At 49.0% G+C, this 22,669-nt stretch overlaps 1 protein-coding gene across 1 annotated transcript; it reads right to left on the bottom strand.

Annotated features, from left to right (window-relative positions):
* Positions 1-428: 428 nt before the first annotated feature.
* Positions 429-3,309, bottom strand: LOC120924692 (E3 ubiquitin/ISG15 ligase TRIM25-like). Its single transcript, XM_040335703.1, has one exon. The coding sequence runs from the start codon at positions 3,146-3,148 to the stop codon at positions 1,268-1,270; it is 1,881 nt and encodes a 626-aa protein (XP_040191637.1). The 5' UTR covers positions 3,149-3,309; the 3' UTR covers positions 429-1,267.
* Positions 3,310-22,669: the final 19,360 nt, after the last annotated feature.

The raw sequence follows: 22,669 nt of genomic DNA, 5'->3' as shown, positions 1-22,669 counted from the left end.
GGAACAGTTTGGAGACGGCCCCTTCCTGTTCCATCATGACTGCGCACCAGTGCACAAAGCAAGGTCCATAAAGACATGGATGAGCGAGTTTGGGGTGGAGGAACTTGATTGGCCTACACAGGGTCCTGACTCCAGCCTAATAGAACACCTTTGGGATGAATTAGATCGGAGACTGTGAGCCATGCCTTCTTGTCCAACATCACTGCCTGACCTCACATATGCGCTTCTGGAAGAATGGTCAAACATTCCCATAGACACCCTCCTAAACCTTGTGGACGGCCTTCCCAGAAAAGTTGAAGCTGTTATAGCTGCAAGGGGTGGGCCAACTCAATATTGAACCCTACAGGCTAAGACTGGGATGCCATAAAAGTTCATGTGCGTGTAAAGGCAGGCATCCCAATACTTTTGGTAATATAGTGTATCCCCCCCCCCCCGTACATCATAACCAATAGGAACAAGACTAGCACTGGCTGTATAATTAGTGACAATTTTTACAGCCAATCAGAGTGACGGGGAGGAGGAGCAATCACAGATACCAGGACTTGTCATATAAAGTAACCTGTGAGGACAGAAATTTAGGAATGATCCTTGTGGATTGTAAATTGTGTGTCCAGACAGAACCTATTTTTCCAGATTTTTAGAAGATTAGAACCACTGTCAATTTTTTTTGCTATCCAAGGCTCCATTGGAGAGATCCCTCTCACTTCCTGTCATGGGGACAACCTTTTACCAGACAGGATATTAAGGAAAATCTGAAATTAGGACATAGGAAAAAAAAAAAAAACTTGACATTGGTTATAACCTTCCTTGATTTTACTAAAGAAAATAACTTATATTACTGTATGTGTTGCTGTCAGAGTTCCTCTCACTTCTTGTCTGGTAATTTTTTTTATTTTTTTGATTAACAGTCAAAAAAAAAAAAAATCCCAAAAAACTGAGAGGTTCTAGTCTTTCCCGACTACCAAAAAATAAAGTATGGCTATAGATACACTGTAAAGGTTCAGGCTCCATGGCTGCCATCTCAATCCTGGCTACACTACCTCATATGTCACTGACCCAGAACAAGCATGCAACCAGTGAAGTCTGAACAATCTGACCTCCTGCATGCTTGTTTCTGGTCAGTGACACACTAGGTAGTGAAGTGAGGATGAGGATGAAGATGATGGCCCTAGATGTTAGTTCTTTTCCACTGCTTCCTCCTATTGGCTGAGAATTTCACCAATCAGATTCTCCACCCTGTGATGTCACCAGTAACTGGGCAGATTTCTCACATTTGATTCCCCCCAGATATCTTTATACAACCATCACATACACCTATCCCAGCATGGAGAGGCTCAGTGAAGGTGGTGTTGAAGGTGTGGAGATGTCGGATCGGGTTACACAGATCATAAAAGGAGATCCGCCCGGCCTCATAATCCAGATCTATCCTGACTCTGTTACTGGAGACACCGCTGAGTAATAGGATGTTCTTACTGTTATGTTTTACTGAGTACAGATTATCCCCCCACCTTATCTCCAGACCCCAGGACTTCTTATTATATCCAATCAGTGACTGACGTCCTCTCCTGCCTATACTGTGGTAACACATCCCGACTCTACACCGATCTGACCCCCCAACATCCACTTCCCAGTAATGTCTGCCTGAGGAGAAACTCTGACTGCTCATCACCTGAGAATACCAAAATCTCTCTGGTGTTTTTGGGCGATTCTGATGTGATGATGAGTAGGATGCAGTTTTCCTGTCATCTGATATATGGAGATTATTACCAGATGTCCTCGCATCCAGTAATATGTCTGTAACCCCCGATGTTTGCTGTACAGCCCCAATATCTGGTCCTCCAGCCTGGCGGTGTGAGTGTTGTATGGTGGGGGAGGGTTGGAGACGTCTCCTGGATGGTTGTATGGTGGGGGAGGGTTGGGGACATCTCCTGGATGGTTCATCATTGGTGGGACCTTCGCCCTTTGTAATAGAATGTGGATAGACATGTGTGCCTGATGGTTGTATGGTGGGGGAGGTTTGGGGACATCTCCTGGATGGTTCATCATTGGTGGGACCTTCGCCCTTTGTAGTAGAATGTGGATAGACCTCTGTGCCTGTACATTTCTCTACACTTAACCCAGACATGATATCAGATAAACCTGTGTGTAATGTGTGTGAGATCCCCGCCACATCCAGATCCCCTCCATCATGGAGGAGTTTATCACGTCTCTCTCTGTCCTCATTATCTCCATCCTCCGTATCACACAAGTCACCTGTGTCTGATTCCAGGAGGACAGTCAGTGGATCCGTCATGTTACACAGCTCCTCAATGTCCCCCATCTTACTGGACAGCTCCTCCTTCTTTATTTCCAGATCCTCGACCAGATTATTGATTAAAACAGAGATCCGCTCTGCCTGACCAGAGATCTCACTCAGGACTCTCTTCTCCAGATCTTCCAGACGTCTCCTGAGGTCTCTGAACAGGACAATGACTCTCTCTGTTTCATCATCTGCTTTTCCTTGTACTTTCCTCCTGTGTTCCTGCAGACTCTGGACTTTTTTCTCCATCTCCTCTCTCTCTGTCATCAGTTTCTGCAGAACATTCCTCAGTTTCTTCTTCTTCATCTCAGAGGCCTCATCCACAGTCTCCACCTGGTGTCCCCGATGTTCTCCATCCAGCCTGCAGGACACACAGATACAGGAGGAGTCCTCAGTGCAGTAATACTCCAGGATCTTCTTATGGACGGAGCATTTCCTGTTCTCCAGGGAAGTGGTGAGGTCACATAAGACGTGTTCTGGTGACTTGCTGTGGACTCTCAGGTGATTGTCACACAGAGAAGCTTCACACATCAGACAGGATATCACAGCAGGTACAGGAGTGTGAATACAGTAAATACAGAAGACCCCGGATAACTTCTGATCTGGATGGGTGGACAGCAAATTCTCCACGATGTTACGTAGTGTTGTGTTCCTCCCCAGTGCAGGCCGATTTTTAAACCTTTCTCTGCATTCAGGACAAGAATAACCTCCAGACCTCACCCTAGTACCAAACACACGACCAATACAGTCCCGGCAGAAGTTGTGTCCACATTTCAGGGTTACAGGATCTCTATAAATGTCCAGACAGATGGAACATTTCAACTCCTTCCTCAGATCCGCACACGCCATGACTGAAAGCAGAAGAGAGAAAAGAAATTTAAATTCTCTGACACTCAAACAATAGAGTAATGTACGTAAATATTTTTTTATTTGCACTAACACAATTTTTCAGGACAATCTTTTGGGGTATGTCCCCTTTTTCAAGGTCCCAGCAGTACGGATTCACAAGTTTTAGAAAAAATTACACAATCTTTGAGGGAAAGGAAAAAAAAACACACACACACGAACATGGCAATGATAATAAAACAAGCATAGTTAGTGAGATGAGATAAAGAGAGAGCTATAGATTGGGGGAGGGGTGATAGTCACTGAAGGGGTCGTAAAACTTTGGCTAATAAGTAAGGAAACCCACATCTAAATTTTGGCAGCTATTTTTTGTGTCAAATAGAAGTATCATGCCCTATACACACGATCTGTTTTTCCGACGGAATTCCGCTCAAGCTTGTCTTGCATACACACGGTCACGCAAAAGTTCTCTGAACTTTCGACCATCAAGAACGCAGTGATGTACAACACTACGACGAGCCAAGAAAATTAAGTTCAATGCTTCCAAACATGCGTCAAATTGTTTCCAAGCATGCGTAGCAAATTTGCGTGTTGGAATTGCTACACACGATCGTAAATTCCGATTGGAATTTTTTCCGTCTGAAAAATAGAGAACCTGCTCTCAATCTTTTGTTGGCGGAAATTCCGACAGCGCATACACACGTCGGTTCAAACGCTTACATCGGAGCTTCCAGGAATTCAGCCACTTTGCAAAGTGTGTAAGGTTACTAGGGGTCCAGTGGGGTGCATGCCACCTTGTGGTCTTCTCTCTGTCATTTATAACCAAGGCCGGTCATAGACGGAGCAAATTTATTTTCTGCAACCATGGGTTGCAGGAAAGAAATTCACTCAATCAACACAATCACACAGTCTCTCCCATGGAACCATTTTGTTTTTGCTGTTGGGGGTGCAGGGGAAGACGCTCCAACTTGGGTACATTAAGCCTGCACATACATTTTGAATTGAACTGGCCAAGATTCGAACCATCTATGGCTGGCTTAATAGTTTTACTGAACACCAAGTGTACAGCTATCACTACACTCCCGGTGCTCTGACGGAAGAGAAGTTTTCTTCTCATACAATAGTCGCTGTGACAGATATGATTGAGTGTTGTCAGTCAAAACAATTCCCTTCCAGTTCTCAGGGGATGTATTGTAGTACAAGGATCAGAGACCACTAAGCACCCCCTCCTAATCTACATTATGTTTTATGGCAGTGGGGGGGGGGGGGGGTCATGCCCACGTTGCTGCTCTGCAGATCTGCTCTACCGATGCTCCAGCCCTTTCTGCCCAAGAGGTCGCCAGAGACCGTGTAGGTTAGCGGGGACTGTTCTACCTGCTTGTTCATAGGCTATAACAATGGTCTGCCTAATCCATCTTGCTATGGTTGTTCCTGATGCCTGCTCACCTCTCTTCTAGCCACAAAAACTGACTAATGCCGCGTAGACACGATCGGACATTTCCGACAACAAAACTGTAACGGTCAGGGGTTAGCACCGTTCACCATCTCCCATTCCATCAACCCACGACAGCTTATCCGACAGTCCGACAGACAGGACTCATTCCATTCCCCAGAATAAGGACAAGACAAGCTCTGTTCTCTGAGTCAAATGAATGAACGCTTTAATGGTGAGATCAGCTCTTCTTATACAGTTACAAGCATGTCACAGTAATCAAAGGAACAAAGAAACTCTCCACCCCCAACATCACACAATGGGGCTTCAATACACCTTCAGATGAGCTAATTATCCCCCCAGACGTCCCGACTCCGCAATAATCTATTCACCTGCATAATACACATTCCTATGTCAGATGTTTTGGCACCGGTCTGACATAATTAACATGACCTAATTACTAATCATTATCCAGACAGACATTCTGTCACCACATTTTGAGGAGGTAATTACTACAGTTAACAAGTCACATTCCACATCTAATCATCAATAGGCTTACACACCAAACAGTGTCATTAGCATCCACAATGAAATATCTAGGAGCAGACTCAATTAACACCTCAAAAGCATGTGTCCCCACATTGAATGAAAACACTCCATTGACCTGTTGGAGTCAGACTTTAACAACTTGTAATATTTCAAGATATCCTGCAAAACATGAATTATCATTTCTCAGTCATCTTATGCCCAAAAAGGGACTCCCGTTACAAAAAATGTGGATTTTTTTTCCCGACAGATGTTGGCTCAAACTTGTCTTGCATACACACGGTCACACAAATGTTGCTCGGAAATTCTGACCGTTAAGAACGCGGTGACGTGCAACACTACGACGAGCCGAGAAAAATGAAGTTCAATGATTTCGAGCATGCATCAAATTGTTTCCGAGCATGCGTCCTATTTTTGTGCGGCGAAATGTGTACACACGGTCGGAATTTCCGACAAGAACTTTTGTTTTTCGGAAAAATTGAGAACCAGCTATCAAACATTTGTTGTCGGAAATTCCGACAGCAAATGTCCGATGGAGCATACACATGGTCGGAATTTCCGACCAAAAGCTCCCATCGAACATTTGTCGTCGGAAATTCTGTCAACAGATGATTGGACTTTCCAAATTCCTTCACTCTGTCTAAATAAAGTAGCACACACAGTGTTTCCAGGTTTTAAATTTCAAGAGTTTCCTCTCCGGCTCCTCTCAAAATGATATCTTTGAAGGACTGGTGTATTGGGAGAACCTTCGACTGAGGCCTGACTAGGCCTCTATGCATCCTGTCCTGGGCAGAAACCTGCGCTGCAAGCTCTTGTATCGTTTCTAAAGCATGTACCACCCACAGGAGACGCTCCATATTGTCAGCCGAGAAGATGTGTCTGCCTGGTCTGGAGTCCTCCTCCTGGCTATCCTCTACATCCTCCCCCTCCTCAGTAAGGCTCCGATCGGAGTCTGCCTCTTCGTCCTCCTCCTCAGAATCCTGAGAGGTTAGGGTCTTTAGGGGCTCAGGACGCCTGTACCTGCTGTCCCTATTCGTGGATGAACCTTCCTGCAAGGACGAACCCTCTCTAGAGTGGGGCTCAGGTTCCTGCCTAGGCTTTAAGGTTATCTGGAAAGCTTTGAGGGTTGTCAACATCCTAGTCTGTATGGAGAGGAACATTTATGACCTGAGAGGTCTCTTTTCCGAACAACTTGTAAATACATTTGTAGCAGAATGGTTTGGTGTGGTCTTGTGACAATTTATCATTGCAGTATCCACACCTCTTAGACAGGGAAAGGGTCTTAGACTTGGGTCTACTGGGGACTCCCTGGGCCACAGTCTCTGTAAGAGATGTACCATAATTAGTGCTTGGACAGGAAAACCATCTCCTGTACCATGCAAGGGTAAGGGATGGGGGCCCCTCCCCCCATTACCCCCTCCAGCTGGGTAGACTCACCCCCTGTGGTCTTAATTGCTGTGGCCATTACTGGCCCCCCTCTCACTCCAAACACACCTTGTGTCTTCTGGCGAGAGCAGGATATGGACGCCTGCTCCCTCCAATCTGACCTCTGCACCTGAAGTGAGCCCCACCATCGTTCTGAGCATTCCATATGGACGCCTGCTCCCTCCAATCTGACCTCCGCTCCTGGAGTGAGCCCCACCATCGTTCTAAGCATTCCGTCGCCATTTTCTTGAAGCCCTGCCAGAACCGCTCTAGCGAGGCACATGGTGGCGACCAGGAAGGACCTGCATCACTTTCACTGCTCAAAGCGCTGGCATCATGGCGCCATACAAACATAGGCGCCACTCTCCTCACAGGCCGCCATACGACACAGAAAGCACAGGAGTGAGGGGCCTGCCGCACACTTTGTGCCCCCCAGGGAGATCAGACCGACAGCCTCCTGTACCCTGACCACCCCGTCAGGTAAGGAAGGGGAAGCAGGAAAGATATATTTAAACTTTCATCAGGTGGCTTAGAAGGGCCAATAATTTGAGTTTTCTAATGGGCAACCACCCCTCCCTATAAAAATTTCAGGGTTTCCAGAAGTCTTTTGTCAGTATATGTGAAGACTTGGAGTACAGCTTTGGTGGACTACTGATCCCAGTCAGCCCTTTGCAGACCATGACAGCCCTCCTGGCTGCAGTAGCCTGACTTCACTGCCAGTAACATCAGAGCCTCTCCCGCTGGCTCTACATCCATCCCAGACTTCCCCCCTGTCCGCTCCGGCATGCCTTTCCCAGCTCTCCCGACAGTGCCTGTCACTCACCGACACCTGGTGGATCCCTCCTGGAGATTTACCCGGCATTATTCCCCGCTGCTCCTGTTCAGGACACCCTTGGGTTGTATGGGGGTTCCAGACTGGGGGGCTCCCTCCAAGGCCCTGACAGCCTAACACTCCATCTCCAGTTCTTCCACCTGAACAACTCCTCCCCAGCCATTTTTTTTATGTTCTAGGGTTGGTGTTTGAGGATGCTCAATAATCAACAGTGTGTTTCTGTCCACGAAAGAATAAGGTTTGCTTCCTTCGAGGCAGGCGGGCACCTCGTGCCCCCTTGATGGTGGCATTGTAGTGGTATTGTCTGACTGCACTTAAATTGTGTGTGCCTTTAGATCATCCCATAAGGGATATAAACAGCGCAAACAAATGTGAAAAAATAAAGTGCAAAGTGCTAAATATTAAAATAGACTACAATAAAATAAAACTGAATCACATAAGTCCATAAAGTGTCCTTATAAATAAATCAAATATATGTAAAACCAACGTTCCAGTCCACTTTCTCAATGATGAAACGATCTCTTTACAATCATTCCACCTCTGTGCATGTTATCAAAATCCTGCGCTCCCTCCACCGGGTGTGCCCTCACCTTATATACTTTAAAAAATGTGCCTTTGTAAATGGTTAATCCTCTAGAACTCTCCTCTCAGTATGTTTCCTCCTTAGTTGCCGCTTGTGAACTCCAATCACTTTATTAATATGTAAAGCAATCAGACTTTGCAATAGTGCTTTATCATTTATAAAAAATAAGCGTATTCAGAACGTACAACATAAATGCACACATTTATAAATAAATAAACAGTCATGTGAATATTGCATGTGCCACTAGTGCTAGGACAAATGTTTCACCTTCCCACCGGTTCTGCAGCCCTGGCCGTCATTGCTCACTCCATCTGTCCCTTCCTTGTTCTGCATTCGTCGGCCTCTCAGGTCCCTCTTACTAGTTTCGCCACTCCTTGTGACTTCCTCAGGAAGGTATTTATCCCTTTGCACTTTATCTATTCACATTTGTTTGCACTGTTTATGTCTCTTACGGCAGGGGTCGTCAACCCCCGGTCCCCGGCCCATGGCCCTTCTGCAGGTGGGCCGCGGCCCTTCTGCAGGTGGCCCGCGGGTGCGGGCAGCCATCAAGAGACATGTTGGGCTGCCGGCATGAGAGCGCTGGGTGGATGGAAGAAGTGAGCGGGCGGGCAAGCAAAGATATCATCTCTCTCCGCCTCCTGCATCACCGCTTTTCTGCCCTCAAAGCCAGTGCTCTGTCTCCGTGTCAGAGGTTGGGTGGGGAGCAGAAAGAGGATATCATCTCACACTGCCCGTCCAGCATCGCCGCTCTCCTGCAGCTCCTCGCTGTGATAACTTAGATTCCTTGTTCTGCGGCGTAGATTGCCTCCCCCCACCTGGACAGCTAATCAGGAATGGCAGAAGGGTGGAGCCAGAGAGTGACAGCTGACAGTCTGCCAGTTGAGACCGGCTGCAGCATGAGGAGGGAGACACCCTGCTACATGCAGAAGGGCGATCCCATAGAGATGTGACATCATCAGTGACAGGGGAGGTGTGCTGGGACTTGTAGTTCACCCCCTCAGCTGTCTGCATGATATACCACAAGGGGTGCTCCACTCACTCCGCATCTGGTGACAGGCAACTTGGCAGGTGGCAATCCACATCTTGTGGCAGGTGACATTCCGCATCTGGTGACAGGCAGCGTGGCAAGTGACTATCCACATCTTGTAGCAGGCGACAGTGGCAAGTGACACGCTCAGGGCTTCCACTGATTCTACATTATGGTGAGTTGAACTATTTCATTTATTACTACAATGTAATACTAGAAATAATGCGCTTCAATCACCCTGACACCATATCAACCATGGTGCCGTGATGATTGAAGTGCCAACACCAGCCATTGCCTGCGAAAAATCCCCCCGGTCCTTGGCACAATTTTCTTCCATGCAGCCGGTCCCCGGTGCCAAAAAGGTTGGGGACCACTGCCTTACGGGATGTTCTTATGTTTAGCAGCAAAAAAAGCCTGTTCTCCAACTAAATATTCTGTCAGCGTTGGAAAGTTCTTGAATGGAATTGAGCAATAGGTATTGCCTAAAAAAAGGCCACCACTGGACCCTGAACTGGCAAATCTTACTGATGGATTTCCTTTGGATCTCGGTTATCAAGTGTGAAATCTTAGAGAAGAAACTTTATTTTCTGGAAGAAGGACCTTGGTCTGGGATGTATCCAGGATCAGACCCAACTATTGTAAGCACAAGGAAGACTGGAAAGCATTTTTTGAAGTTGATCACACAGCCAAGGGCCTCATTGTCTTTTGGACATTTGTGAAGAGTTGTAAGGAAGGCGAGTCCATCAGGAGAAAGTCATCTAGATAGCCTGTCACTTGGATGCCCTGAGTCCTGAGAAGGGCAAACAAGGGTGCTAAGATATTTGTGAACACCCTGGGAGCAGAAGACAGGATGAGAAGCAATGCAACAAAACAGGAAGTGGTCCTCTGCCATTGCTAAGCATAGAAACCACCGATGAGGTTGAGAAATTAGAACATGCAGATAGGCATATTGGAAATATCCATGGATGTCTTCTTCTCGTCTCTGCGAGGCAATTACTGACCTTGGAAATTCTATACAAAAATGTGGGAATGTGAAAGAATTTGTTGAGGGATTTTAAGTCAGGGATAGGACAAATGTCGTTCATTGGGGTTTTTGGCACTGTGAACAGGTTATAGTAGAATCCCTTGAACCTGTCCTGTGGTGGAACTGGTGCAATGACTCCCTGGGAAAAGAGGTGGTTCGGTGCCTTTTGCAAATCCGATTGCTTTTGGACAGTCTTTGGTTGATTTGAGAGGTGAAGTGGTAGAGTCTTTAAGTCTATCTTGCACCCTTTTGAAACCACTGTGTGACCCACAGAAAGATTCAAACTACAACAGACTGCCCCCCACTCTTAGGAGTGAGGGGGCTCCTTCAATCCCCTCTGATTCAGCATCCTCTAGGACCGGCATATTGGGTTCTGAATTGGTTGAAAAAAGTGAGTAGGAGAAGAGACTGTGTGTTTCTGAGCTCTGGATAAAGATGACTGAATTAGGGTTGTAAACTGTCCAAGGAGTTGTGACACGGAGGCAGAGAATTCTGCTTTTGTTGCATACCTGAAATAAAGCTGAACTGCAGTCGAATGATGAGACCAGAGATAAAGCCGGTTCCTGCTCCTATGCAAGGGATTCCTCATCACTCTGAGTTTGAGTGTTGTGGGGGGTCTTCGGCAGAATTGGCTCCCTTTCTCCTGGTTTCTGGCATTGCTACAAGTGAGGGTGCTCCCCTGTGGGGTACTCATGGAGTAGAGTGTTGGAGATAGGGTAAGCATGTCTGGTAGGGGTACACGGTAACTAGGGTTGTCCCGATACCACTTTTTTAAGTACAAGTACCGATACTTTTTTTCCAAGTACTCACCGATACTTTTCTTTTTTTGTCAGTATTTTTTTTAATTGTACAATTTGAATTTTTCAAAATTTTTTGTTGTTTTTTACAATGCCTTTTTGGGGGGGCATGGAGGGGGCAGGGAATGGATGGTGCCAGTGTGTTTTTTATTTTAATATGCATTATTTTTTACAATTAATTATTTTTATTTATTGCTATATATTTTTTTCTTAGCCCTGTTGGGGGGGCTTTGGTGTGATATCAGGGGTCATGACAGACCTCTGACAGCTCCCCTTTGAGACAGAGAAAGGGACTAAGGACACAGATCCCCCAGTCCCTTTCTCGGCTGCACTGAAAATGAATGGACAGGAGACAGCGGCTCCTCTCCATTCATAAACTGAAGCATCGTAAACACAGGTTATGATGCTCAGTTATATGAATGGACAGAGTCAGTGATCACTGACTCTGTTCATTCAGAAAATGTAGGAGCCGGGTTTAGCGGCTCCTACCGCTCCATCCTGACAGAGGGGGGTGGAGGAGGACTTGGAGCACCAAGCACGAAGGGGGAAAGCAGCAGCACAGAGGGGGGACACGGAGCATGAAGGGGGAGAGCAGAACGGAGGAGGACAGCAGCGGCACAGAGGGGGACACAGAGCGAGGAGGGGGAGGGCAGAATGGAGGAGGATAGCGGCGGCACGGAGGGGGGAAAAGGAGCGCGGAGAGGGAGAGCAGAACGGAGGATAGTGGCACGGAGGGGGGACACGGAGCGCGGAGGGGGAGAGCAGAAAAGAGGAGGATTGTGGCATGGAGGGGGGACACGGAGCATGGAGGGGGAGAGCAGCACGGAGGAGATCAGCGGCACGGAGGGGGGACACGGAGCACAGAACGGAGGAGAAGAGCGGCATTGAGGGGGGACACGGAGCATGGAGGGGGAGAGCAGCACGGAGGAGGATAGCAGCGGCACGGAGGGGGGACACGGAGCGCAGAACGGAGGAGGATAGCGGCATTGAGGGGGGACACGGAGCATGGAGGGGGAGAGCAGCACGGAGGAGGATAGCAGCGGCATGGAGGGGGGACACGGAGTGCAGAACGGAGGAGAAGAGCGGCATTGAGGGGGGACACGGAGCATGGAGGGGGAGAGCAGCATGGAGGATAGCAGCGACATGGAGGGGGGACACGGAGCGCAGAACGGAGGAGGATAGCGGCATTAAGGGGGGACACGGAGCATGGAGGGGGAGAGCAGCACGGAGGAGGATAGCAGCGGCATGGAGGGGGGACACGGAGCGCGGAGGGAGAGAGCAGCACGGATGGGGGAACTGGAGGAGGATACAGGGACAGTCAGGTATCAGGTGAAGTATCGGAGCATTTTCCCCAAGTACAAGTACTCGGGGAAAAGCTTGGTATCGGTCCCGATACCGATACTAGTATCGGGACAATCCTAACGGTAACCCAGCTGTAGATCATCCTGTAGCCAAGCCTTGTGGTGAAAGGGTGGGAGGAATAGGGTTGCCAACTTTTCATCAAGCCAAACCCGAACACGTTCACGGCGCACAGCAAATTTTTTGTAGTACACACTATAGGATTGTAAAATACCTGGGACACCTTTTGGGATACCCAAAGAGAGTAGTAATGAGGTGTTCTACGGTGAACAGTGGCTGTGGCCAAATTGCATTAACAGTGGGGGGACTTGAAGGGGCGTGGTTAAATAAAACTAAAGCATTTGTGTACCCATAAAATATGATTTAATTAATAAAAGAAATGTCAGTTAAAATATGAAACTAGCCTACCTTAAAAGTGGACACTGTCAGCCAGTAGATCAGTGGATGGTGTAAGTAGGGCAGTGGACGGTGTCAGTAGAGCAGTGGACGGTGTCAGTAGAGCAGTGGACGGTGTCAGTAGGGCAGTGGACAGTGTCAGTAGGGCAGTGGACAGTGTCAGTAGGGCAGTGTCAGTAGGGCAGTGGACAGTGTCAGTAGAGCAGTGGACAGTGTCAGTAGGGCAGTGGACAGTGTCAGTAGAGCAGTGGATGGGGTCAGTAGGGCAGTGGACGGTGTCAGTAAAGCAGTGGACGGTGTCAGTAGGGCAGTGGACGGTGTCAGTAGGGCAGTGGACGGGGTCAGTAGGGCAGTGGATGGTGTCAGTAGGGCAGAGGACGGTGTCAGTAGGGCAGTGGACTGTGTCAGTAGAGCAGTGGACGGTGTCAGTAGAGCAGTGGACAGTGTCAATAGAGCAGTGGACGGGATCAGTAGGGCAGTGGACAGTGTCAGTAGGACAGTGAACAGTGTCAGTAGGGCAGTGGACAGTGTCAGTAGGGCAGTGGATGGTGTCAGTAGGGCAGTGGACAGTGTCAGTAGGACAGTGAACAGTGTCAGTAGGGCAGTTGGGCGGTTGCTGACAGAGAGTGGGGCTGACAGGGGGGTTGCTGACAGAGAGTGGGGGTTACAGGGGGGTTGCTGACAGTGAGGGGGGCTGACAGGGGGGGTTGCTGACAGAGAGGCGGGCTGACAGGGCAGGTTTGCTGACAGGGGGGTTGCTGATAGAGAGGGGGGCTGACAGAGGGGGGTTGCTGAGAGAAAGGGGGGCTGACAGGGGGGTTGCTGACAGAGAGGGGGGGCTGCTGACAGAGAGTGGGGCTGACAGGGAGGGTTGCTAACAGAGGGGGGTTGCTGACAGAGGGGGGCTGACAGGGGGGTTGCTGATAGAGGGGGGTTGCTGACAGAGAGTGGGGCTGACAGGGAGGGTTGCTGACAGAGAGGGGGGCTGACAGGGGGGGGGTTGGTGACAGAGAGGGGGGCTGGCAGGGGGGGTTGCTGATAGAGGGGGGTTGCTTTGCTGACAGAGAGGGGGGCTGGCAGGGGGGGGGGGTTGCTGATAGAGGGGGGTTGCTGACAGAGAGTGGGGCTGACAGGGGGGGTTGCTGACAGAGAGGGGGGCTGAGTCTGACAGAGGGGGGTTGCTGATAGAGAGGGGGGTTGCTGACAGGGGGGGGGGTGGTTTATAGAGAGGGGCGGAATGACAGCCAGGTGGGTGGAAGAGCGGATGGCAGAGAGACCTCACCTCAGTCAGGAAGAACAGCGTGCCAGGCGGGGGGGGGCGGGACTCCGGGCAGCCGCGATCACCCACAGTTCAGCCCTGCCTCCACATGTGACCATTTCCAGCTCCACCAGGCCAATCACAGACACGAGCGTCGGGCGCACATGACTTATTCAGCCAGTCACACAGGGCGCCCGCTGCCCAGCTCTCGCACAGTCCGTGTACGTTGATGGCAGCGGCTGCGGGCTGTGGAAAAGATGCGCCGCTCTAGATGTTGCGGGCAGGGCCACAGCAGGACAGTTGAATTGTTGCTTTATGTGTCCGGGTTTCAGGCGGGTTGAAACCCGGGCACATGTGTCAAAACCCAGACTGTCTGGGTCAAAACCGGACAGATGGCAACCCTAGGGAGTAAGCACTTTACCTTAGGTACTGTAGGAGGAAGTGACGGTAACATACGCTACCAGTGGTGTGATGAACACATAATCCTCCACCCAAGACTGAGCAGTTTCATTTTATCACCAAGTTTGAGAAGCTTACATTCCATCTACACAGGAAGAGTCAAAGGTACAGGGTGACCCGGTCTTACCAGTCCTTGATACTGGACTGTATATAAAGTCCAGGCTTCACCCACTATGGTGGCCATATCTTTGAAGGGGTCTTCAGGGACTGAGTTTCATAGCGATGGACCAAGGCCCTTGTATTGCACCCAACGGCTATCTCAGGCCAGGTTCACATATGTGTGGTCGCGGTTCCCAGCATGGGGTGCGGTGCGTTCCTGTTCAGATGTGAACCAAGTCAGAATCTTTGCCTGAATTCGCACCTGAACCAGACCCAAACACACATAGGACTAGGGCTGCAACTAACGATTATTTTCATAATCGATTAGTTGGTCGATTATTCGACTAATCGGATAATCTTAAAGTGTGGTGTACAATTTAGTTAATATGTAAATATAAAAAAAGAAATGATGTCTTAAAGCGGTTCTCCACCCTAAAGTGGAGTCCCGCTGATCGGAACCCTCCCCCCCTCCGGTGTCACATTTGACACCTTTCAGGGGGGAGGGGGGTGCAGATACCTGTCTAGAGACAGGTATTTGCACCCACTTCCGGCCACACGCTACGGGCAAAAGACGGGTTTTTCTGACTTCCCGTCTGTCGCCCGTTGTGTGCTAGGAACACTCGGCTCCCAGCACACAGCGTGTGAGCCAATCGGCGGGCGCAGCGCGACTCGCGCATGCGCCGTAGGGAACCGGGCAGTGAAGCCGCAGCGCTTCACTTCCTGGTTCCCTCAGCGTGGATGGCGGGGGGAGCAGCAGAGTGACGAGCGATCGCTCGTGCTTTGCTGCGATCAGCGCTGGACTCCAGGACAGGTAAGTGTCCTAATATTAAAAGTCAGCAGCTGCAGTATTTGTAGCTACTGGCTTTTAATATTTTTTCCCCATGGCACATCCGCTATACGCAGTGGTAAATATAAATAACCAACTGCAGTAATTGTAACGCTTTCTATTACCTCCACTTTCTCTGGGTTCAGATGCTGATCTTCCCTGCACAGAGTCTTTAAAGTGATATATATATTTTTTAATTAAACAAACTTGTCATATTACCTGCTCTGTGTAATGGTTTTGCACAGAGCAGCCCAGATCCTCCACTTCTGGGGTCCCTCACCGATGCTTCTGGCTCCTCCTGCCTTCAGAGTGCCTCAATAGCAAGCTGCAAAGTATAGTATAGAGCGCTCCCTATAGCAAGTAAAAAAATATAGTAAAAAAAACTTCTGCCTTTAGAACCACTCACTTCCTGCCCAGGACTACATGTCCTATGAGGCATTGCTCCTCACACTTTCACATTCACAAATTATCAGGCACTTAGTGACATGCATGGATGGTGTACTGAACTGTATGTGTGCTGCACTGCATTTCCTGATATGTAAACAAATAATGCATTCTATATGCAGGCCAACTGGCCGATTAATCGATTATGAAAATAGTTGACAACTATTTTCATAATCGATTTGTTGTCGATTAATCGATTAGTTGTTTCGGCCCTACATGGGACTCTTTTGGAATGCGGACCGCGGCCGCCCCGGACCTGTGTGAACCGGCCATACTAGCATGTCATTCCATGCGGGGAAACCTCAGTGTGTTGTCATCATGCCGGATCAAACGCCCAAAGCAACATTGCAGGCCATCCCCACAGCATCAAGTTCCGGTACAGTTCCCAAGGTTGCCCTAATCAGAATACATGGCTATGTGGTAAAAACTAGGGTTGTCCCGATACCGATACCAGTATCGGTATCGGGACCGATACCGAGTATTAGCGGGAGTACTCGTACTCCCGCTAATACCGCCGATACTTAAATAGAATACTTCCCCCGCCGCCGCCACCAACGCCGCGCATAGACACTCCCCCTTGGACGGATCTGTCCAATCGCGAGCAAGGGGGAGTGTCTATGCGCGGCGGGGAAAACAGCTGTTCAAACGAACGCTGACTGTAATGTTCCCTGCGCCGCGGTGATTAACGTGGCAGCGGCGGCGGCATCACAGTAGGTACGGGGGACATGGCTTGTTATACAGGGGACATGGCTTGTTATACGGGGGACATGGCTGGATATACGGGGGACATGGCTGGTTATACGGGGGACATGGCTGGATATACGGGGGACATGGCTTGTTATACGGGGGACATGGCTGGATATACGGGGGACATGGCTGGATATACGGGGGACATGGCTGGTTATACGGGGGACATGGCTGGATATACGGGGGACATGGCTTGTTATACAGGGGACATGGCTGGATATACGGGGGACATGGCTGGTTATACGGGGGACATGGCTGGATATACGGGGGACATGGCTGGATATACGGGGGACATGGCTTGTTATACGGGGGACATGGCTGGATATACGGGGGACATGGCTGGATATACGGGGGACATGGCTGGTTATACGGGGGACATGGCTGGTTATACGGGGGACATGGCTGGATATACGGGGGACATGGCTGGTTATACGGGGGACATGGCTGGTTATACGGGGGACATGGCTGGATATACGGGGGACATGGCTGGTTATACAGGGGACATGGCTGGTTATACGGGGGACATGGCTTGTTATACAGGGGACATGGCTGGATATACGGGGGACATGGCTGGATATACGGGGGACATGGCTGGATATACGGGGGACATGGCTGGTTATACGGGGGACATGGCTGGATATACGGGGGACATGGCTGGTTATACGGGGGAACATGGCTGGTTATACGGGGGACATGGCTGGTTATACGGGGGACATGGCTGGTTATACGGGGGACATGGCTGGTTATACGGGGGACATGGCTGGATATACGGGGGACATGGCTGGATATACAGGGGACATGGCTGGTTATACAGGGGACATGGCTGTATATACGGGGGACATGGCTGTATATACGGGGGACATGGCTGGATATACGGGGGACATGGCTGGATATACGGGGGACATGGCTTGTTATACAGGGGACATGGCTGCATATACGGGGGACATGGCTGGATATACGGGGGACATGGCTGGTTATACAGGGGACATGGCTGTATATACAGGGGACATGGCTGGATATACAGGGGACATGGCTGGATATACGGGGGACATGGCTGGTTATACAGGGGACATGGCTGGATATACGGGGGACATGGCTGGATATACGGGGGACATGGCTTGTTATACAGGGGACATGGCTGTATATACAGGGGACATGGCTGGATATACGGGGGACATGGCTTGTTATACGGGGGACATGGCTTGTTATACAGGGGACATGGCTGGATATACGGGGGACATGGCTGGATATACAGGGGACATGGCTGGATATACAGGGGACATGGCTTGTTATACAGGGGACATGGCTGGATATACGGGGGACATGGCTGGATATACGGGGGACATGGCTTGTTATACAGGGGACATGGCTGTATATACAGGGGACATGGCTGTATATACAGGGGACATGGCTGTATATACAGGGGACATGGCTGGATATACGGGGGACATGGCTGGATATACAGGGGACATGGCTGGATATACGGGGGACATGGCTGCATATATGGGGGACATGGCTGGATATACAGGGGACATGGCTTGTTATACGGGGGACATGGCTGGATATACGGGGGACATGGCTGGATATACGGGGGACATGGCTTGTTATACGGGGGACATGGCTGGTTATACGGGGGACATGGCTGGATATACAGGGGACATGGCTGGTTATACGGGGGACATGGCTTGTTATACAGGGGACATGGCTGGATATACGGGGGACATGGCTGGTTATACGGGGGACATGGCTGGATATACGGGGGACATGGCTGGTTATACGGGGGACATGGCTGGATATACGGGGGACATGGCTGGATATACAGGGGACATGGCTTGTTATACGGGGGACATGGCTGGATATACGGGGGACATGGCTGGTTATACGGGGGACATGGCTGGATATACAGGGGACATGGCTGGATATACGGGGGACATGGCTTGTTATACGGGGGACATGGCTGGTTATACGGGGGACATGGCTTGTTATACAGGGGACATGGCTGGTTATACGGGGGACATGGCTGGATATACAGGGGACATGGCTGGTTATACGGGGGACATGGCTGGATATACAGGGGACATGGCTGGATATACGGGGGACATGGCTGGTTATACGGGGGACATGGCTGGATATACGGGGGACATGGCTGGATATACGGGGGACATGGCTGGTTATACGGGGGACATGGCTGGTTATACGGGGGACATGGCTGGATATACAGGGGACATGGCTGGATATACGGGGGACATGGCTGCATATATGGGGGGACATGGCTGCATATATGGGGGGACATGGCTGCATATATGGGGGGACATGGCTGCATATATGGGGGGACATGGCTGCATATATGGGGGGACATGGCTGGATATGGGGGGGACATGGCTGGATATGGGGGGGACATGGCTGCATTTGGGGACACATTTAAAAAAAATGTATCGGTACTCGGTATCGGCGAGTACTTGAAAAAAGTATCGGTACTTGTACTCAGTCCTAAAAAAGTGGTATCGGGACAACCCTAGTAAAAACAGTGCCCCATCATTGGTGTCAGTGGGGGGAATAGTGCCCCATCATTGGTGTCAGTGGGAGGAATAGTGCCCCATCATTGGTGTCAGTGGGAGGAATAGTGCCCCATCATTGGTGTCAGTGGGAGGAATAGTGTCCCATCATTGGTGTCAGTGGGGGGAATAGTGTCCCATCATTGGTATCAGTGGGAGGAATAGTGTCCCCATCATTGGTGTCAGTGGGAGGAATAGTGTCCCATCATTGGTGTCAGTGGGAGGAATAGTGTCTCATCATTGGTGTCAGTGGGAGGAATAGTGTCCCATCATTGGTGTCACTGGTAGGAATAGTGTCCCCATCATTGGTGTCAGTGGGAGGAATAGTGTCCCATCATTGGTGTCAGTGGGAGGAATAGTGTCCCATCATTGGTGTCAGTGGGAGGAATAGTGTCCCATCATTGGTGTCAGTGAGAGGAATAGTGCCCCATCATTGGTGTCAGTGGGAGGAATAGTGCCCCATCATTGGTGTCAGTGGGAGGAACAGTGCCCCATCATTGGTGTCAGTGGGAGGAATAGCGTCCCATCATTGGTGTCAGTGGGAGGAATAGTGTCCCATCATTGGTGTCAGTGGGAGGAAGTGTCCCATCATTGGTGTCAGTGGGAGGAATAGTGTCCCATCATTGGTGTCAGTGGGAGGAATAGTGTCCCATCATTGGTGTCAGCGGGAGGAATAGTGTCCCATCATTGGTGTCAGTGGGAGGAATAGTGTCCCATCATTGGTGTCAGTGGAGGAATAGTGTCCCATCATTGGTGTCAGTGGGAGGAATAGTGTCCCATCATTGGTGTCAGTGGAAGGAATAGTGCCCCATCATTGGTGTCAGTGGAAGGAATAGTGCCCCATCATTGGTGTCAGTGGGAGGAATAGTGTCCCATCATTGGTGTCAGTGGGAGGAATAGTGTCCCATCATTGGTATCAGTGGGAGGAATAGTGTCCCATCATTGGTGTCAGTGGAAGGAATAGTGCCCCATCATTGGTGTCAGTGGAAGGAATAGTGCCCCATCATTGGTGTCAGTGGGAGGAATAGTGTCCCATCATTGGTGTCAGTGGGAGGAATAGTGTCCCATCATTGGTGTCAGTGGGAGGAATAGTGTCCCATCATTGGTGTCAGTGAGAGGAACAGTGTCCCATCATTGGTATCAGTGGGAGGAATAGTGTCCCATCATTGGTGTCAGTGGGAGGAATAGTGTCCCATCATTGGTGTCAGTGGGAGGAATAGTGTCCCATCATTGGTGTCAGTGGGAGGAATAGTGTCCCATCATTGGTGTCAGTGGGAGGAATAGTGTCCCATCATTGGTGTCAGTGGGGGGAATAGTGCCCCATCATTGGTGTCAGTGGGAGGAATAGTGTCCCATCATTGGTGTCAGTGGGAGGAATAGTGTCCCATCATTGGTGTCAGTGGGAGGAATAGTGTCCCATCATTGGTGTCAGTGGGAGGAATAGTGTCCCATCATTGGTGTCAGTGGGAGGAATAGTGTCCCATCATTGGTGTCAGTGGGAGGAATAGTGTCCCATCATTGGTGTCAGTGGGGGGAATAGTGTCCCATCATTGGTGTCAGTGGGAGGAATAGTGTCCCGTCATTGGTGTCAGTGGGAGGAATAGTGTCCCATCATTGGTGTCAGTGGGAGGAATAGTGTCCCATCATTGGTGTCAGTGGGAGGAATAGTGTCCCATCATTGGTGTCAGTGGGAGGAATAGTGTCCCATCATTGGTGTCAGTGGGAGGAATAGTGTCCCATCATTATATAAATGCATATCTATATACACATATACACACAATTAGTTTACTTCAGCATAAAATGGCTTTTTTGCCTAAAAAAAACATCATAAAGAGAAATAAATATACAAACACAAACATATTTTATTATTATCATCATTACAGTGCACCTCAACATAACGCGAACCTCCACCTAGACTCTATAGAAGGATTAGAGATAAGATGGGAGTCTGTTGTGACTTCTCTGTAATGAGATATAAATCTATGTCCTCCTCTCTCTCCTCTCACATTATTGATCATCTATAATCTGTATTATTCATCAATACCTCCCGAGTTTCCTCTTCGCCTCTCCACACAATTCCTCTTCCTGTCTTTTCCCCCCCAAACACTAGAGGAACAATGACGTTTATCTGAGGCTCCGGTTGGCGGCCATTTTGCGTAGGACCAAACGTCCTAATACACTGCATAGGACACGCATGAATTCCTCCAGCAGACACTAGAGGTCACACTGCTCTGTGAAAGGACTCCAGCCGGGGGCGGCCATTTTTCTGTAGTACAAAGTGTATTATATCAGTGTATATAGTACATCAGGACATCATAGAACGTCATCCTCAGAGTAATATTAGTATTATATGGATAAATTATATATGGATACAAATTAATAATATAAATTCTATAGAAATTAATAATATAAAATTAATAAATAATATAAAATTTAATAAATGAATATTATTCTGTATTATTAGTATATATAATATTAATAAACCATGTAAAGGAGAACTCCGGGCAGATATTAACCCCTTGAAGACTGTAATACATATATAAATGTGGGAGGTGTCCGGTGATAATCCGGGGGGTGGGGCTTCTACAGACATCATCACTTTACTGTTATTTCCAGCAGACACTTTTTTTGAGGGGATTTTGTAGAAATGATCCTAAAGGAGAATTAACCGTTCACATTACGGCGTTCCCGGATCGAGGGCGGAATCGCCGCGATACTGACCGCAATTCCGAACCCGCCACAAATCGCAGGACGCCCCCTTTGCGATCCCCGTTATTTTCAATGGCACTCAAATCGCAGTGTGATTTTGCCCGCGATCGTCACCCGACAAATCCCGGTAATATCACGCAAACAGAATGGCGGGACGCCTGTTATCCAAAAGAAGTTCCGGAACTTCTATGGTATAGGACTTGTAGTCCCTGTACAGCAGGGCTGGAGTGTAAGAGGGAGAAGCAGCACAAGGAGCCAATCAGTTCACGTGCCAACAATAAGCTTAAAGGAGGAGAGAGCTGCGTAACAGAGAGATGCGCTCATCAGTGCGCTGCTTTTCCTGCCACTGTCTAATCACAGACTGGGGCCAGCCCAGGATGACCTGGGCTCAGAGGAAGTGGATTGAGTGATGCTGAGACCGAGGACACTGAGGAGGAGAAATCTCTGGATTGAAGGTGAATATTGCAGCTGGTTTTTGTTCTTTTATATTTATTGGGCTATTCATATTTATCAAATTTTTCTTTAATGTAATTAGTAAAAATGTTAAATATTTTTTTATTGATGTAAAAACACAAAACGTGAATTTCTATTAATATGTAATCTTACAGAGACACTAAATGATATCCTGATCCTCCGTAAACAATCCACACACATCCTCTGTAACAGTGGTGGCTGGTGAAGTTTTGGGATGGGGGGGCGCAAGACCCCGCCCTCCATGTTTGGTCCCTCCCACTTCTCAAAAGCCACACCCCTTATAGAATCCACCCACTCCGTCCCCTGTATTCCACTTGCTTCCACTCATAGTGTCAGGAGTATACAGCTCAGCATCACAAATCATGGTATATAGCGCAGCCTTACAGATCGGCGCAAACAAACTAAAAAATTACACTGTTAGTAATGAAGGACTCTAAATGGGCAGGAGATTACCAGAGACTGCGGACATACTGCAGGAGATTACCAGAGACTGCGGACCTACTGTACGAGATTACCAGATACTGCGGACATA

Source organism: Rana temporaria, chromosome 1, assembly GCF_905171775.1.
Source record: "Rana temporaria chromosome 1, aRanTem1.1, whole genome shotgun sequence".
Lineage (NCBI taxonomy): Eukaryota > Metazoa > Chordata > Amphibia > Anura > Ranidae > Rana > Rana temporaria.
This window is presented reverse-complemented; position numbering and strand designations above follow the sequence as displayed.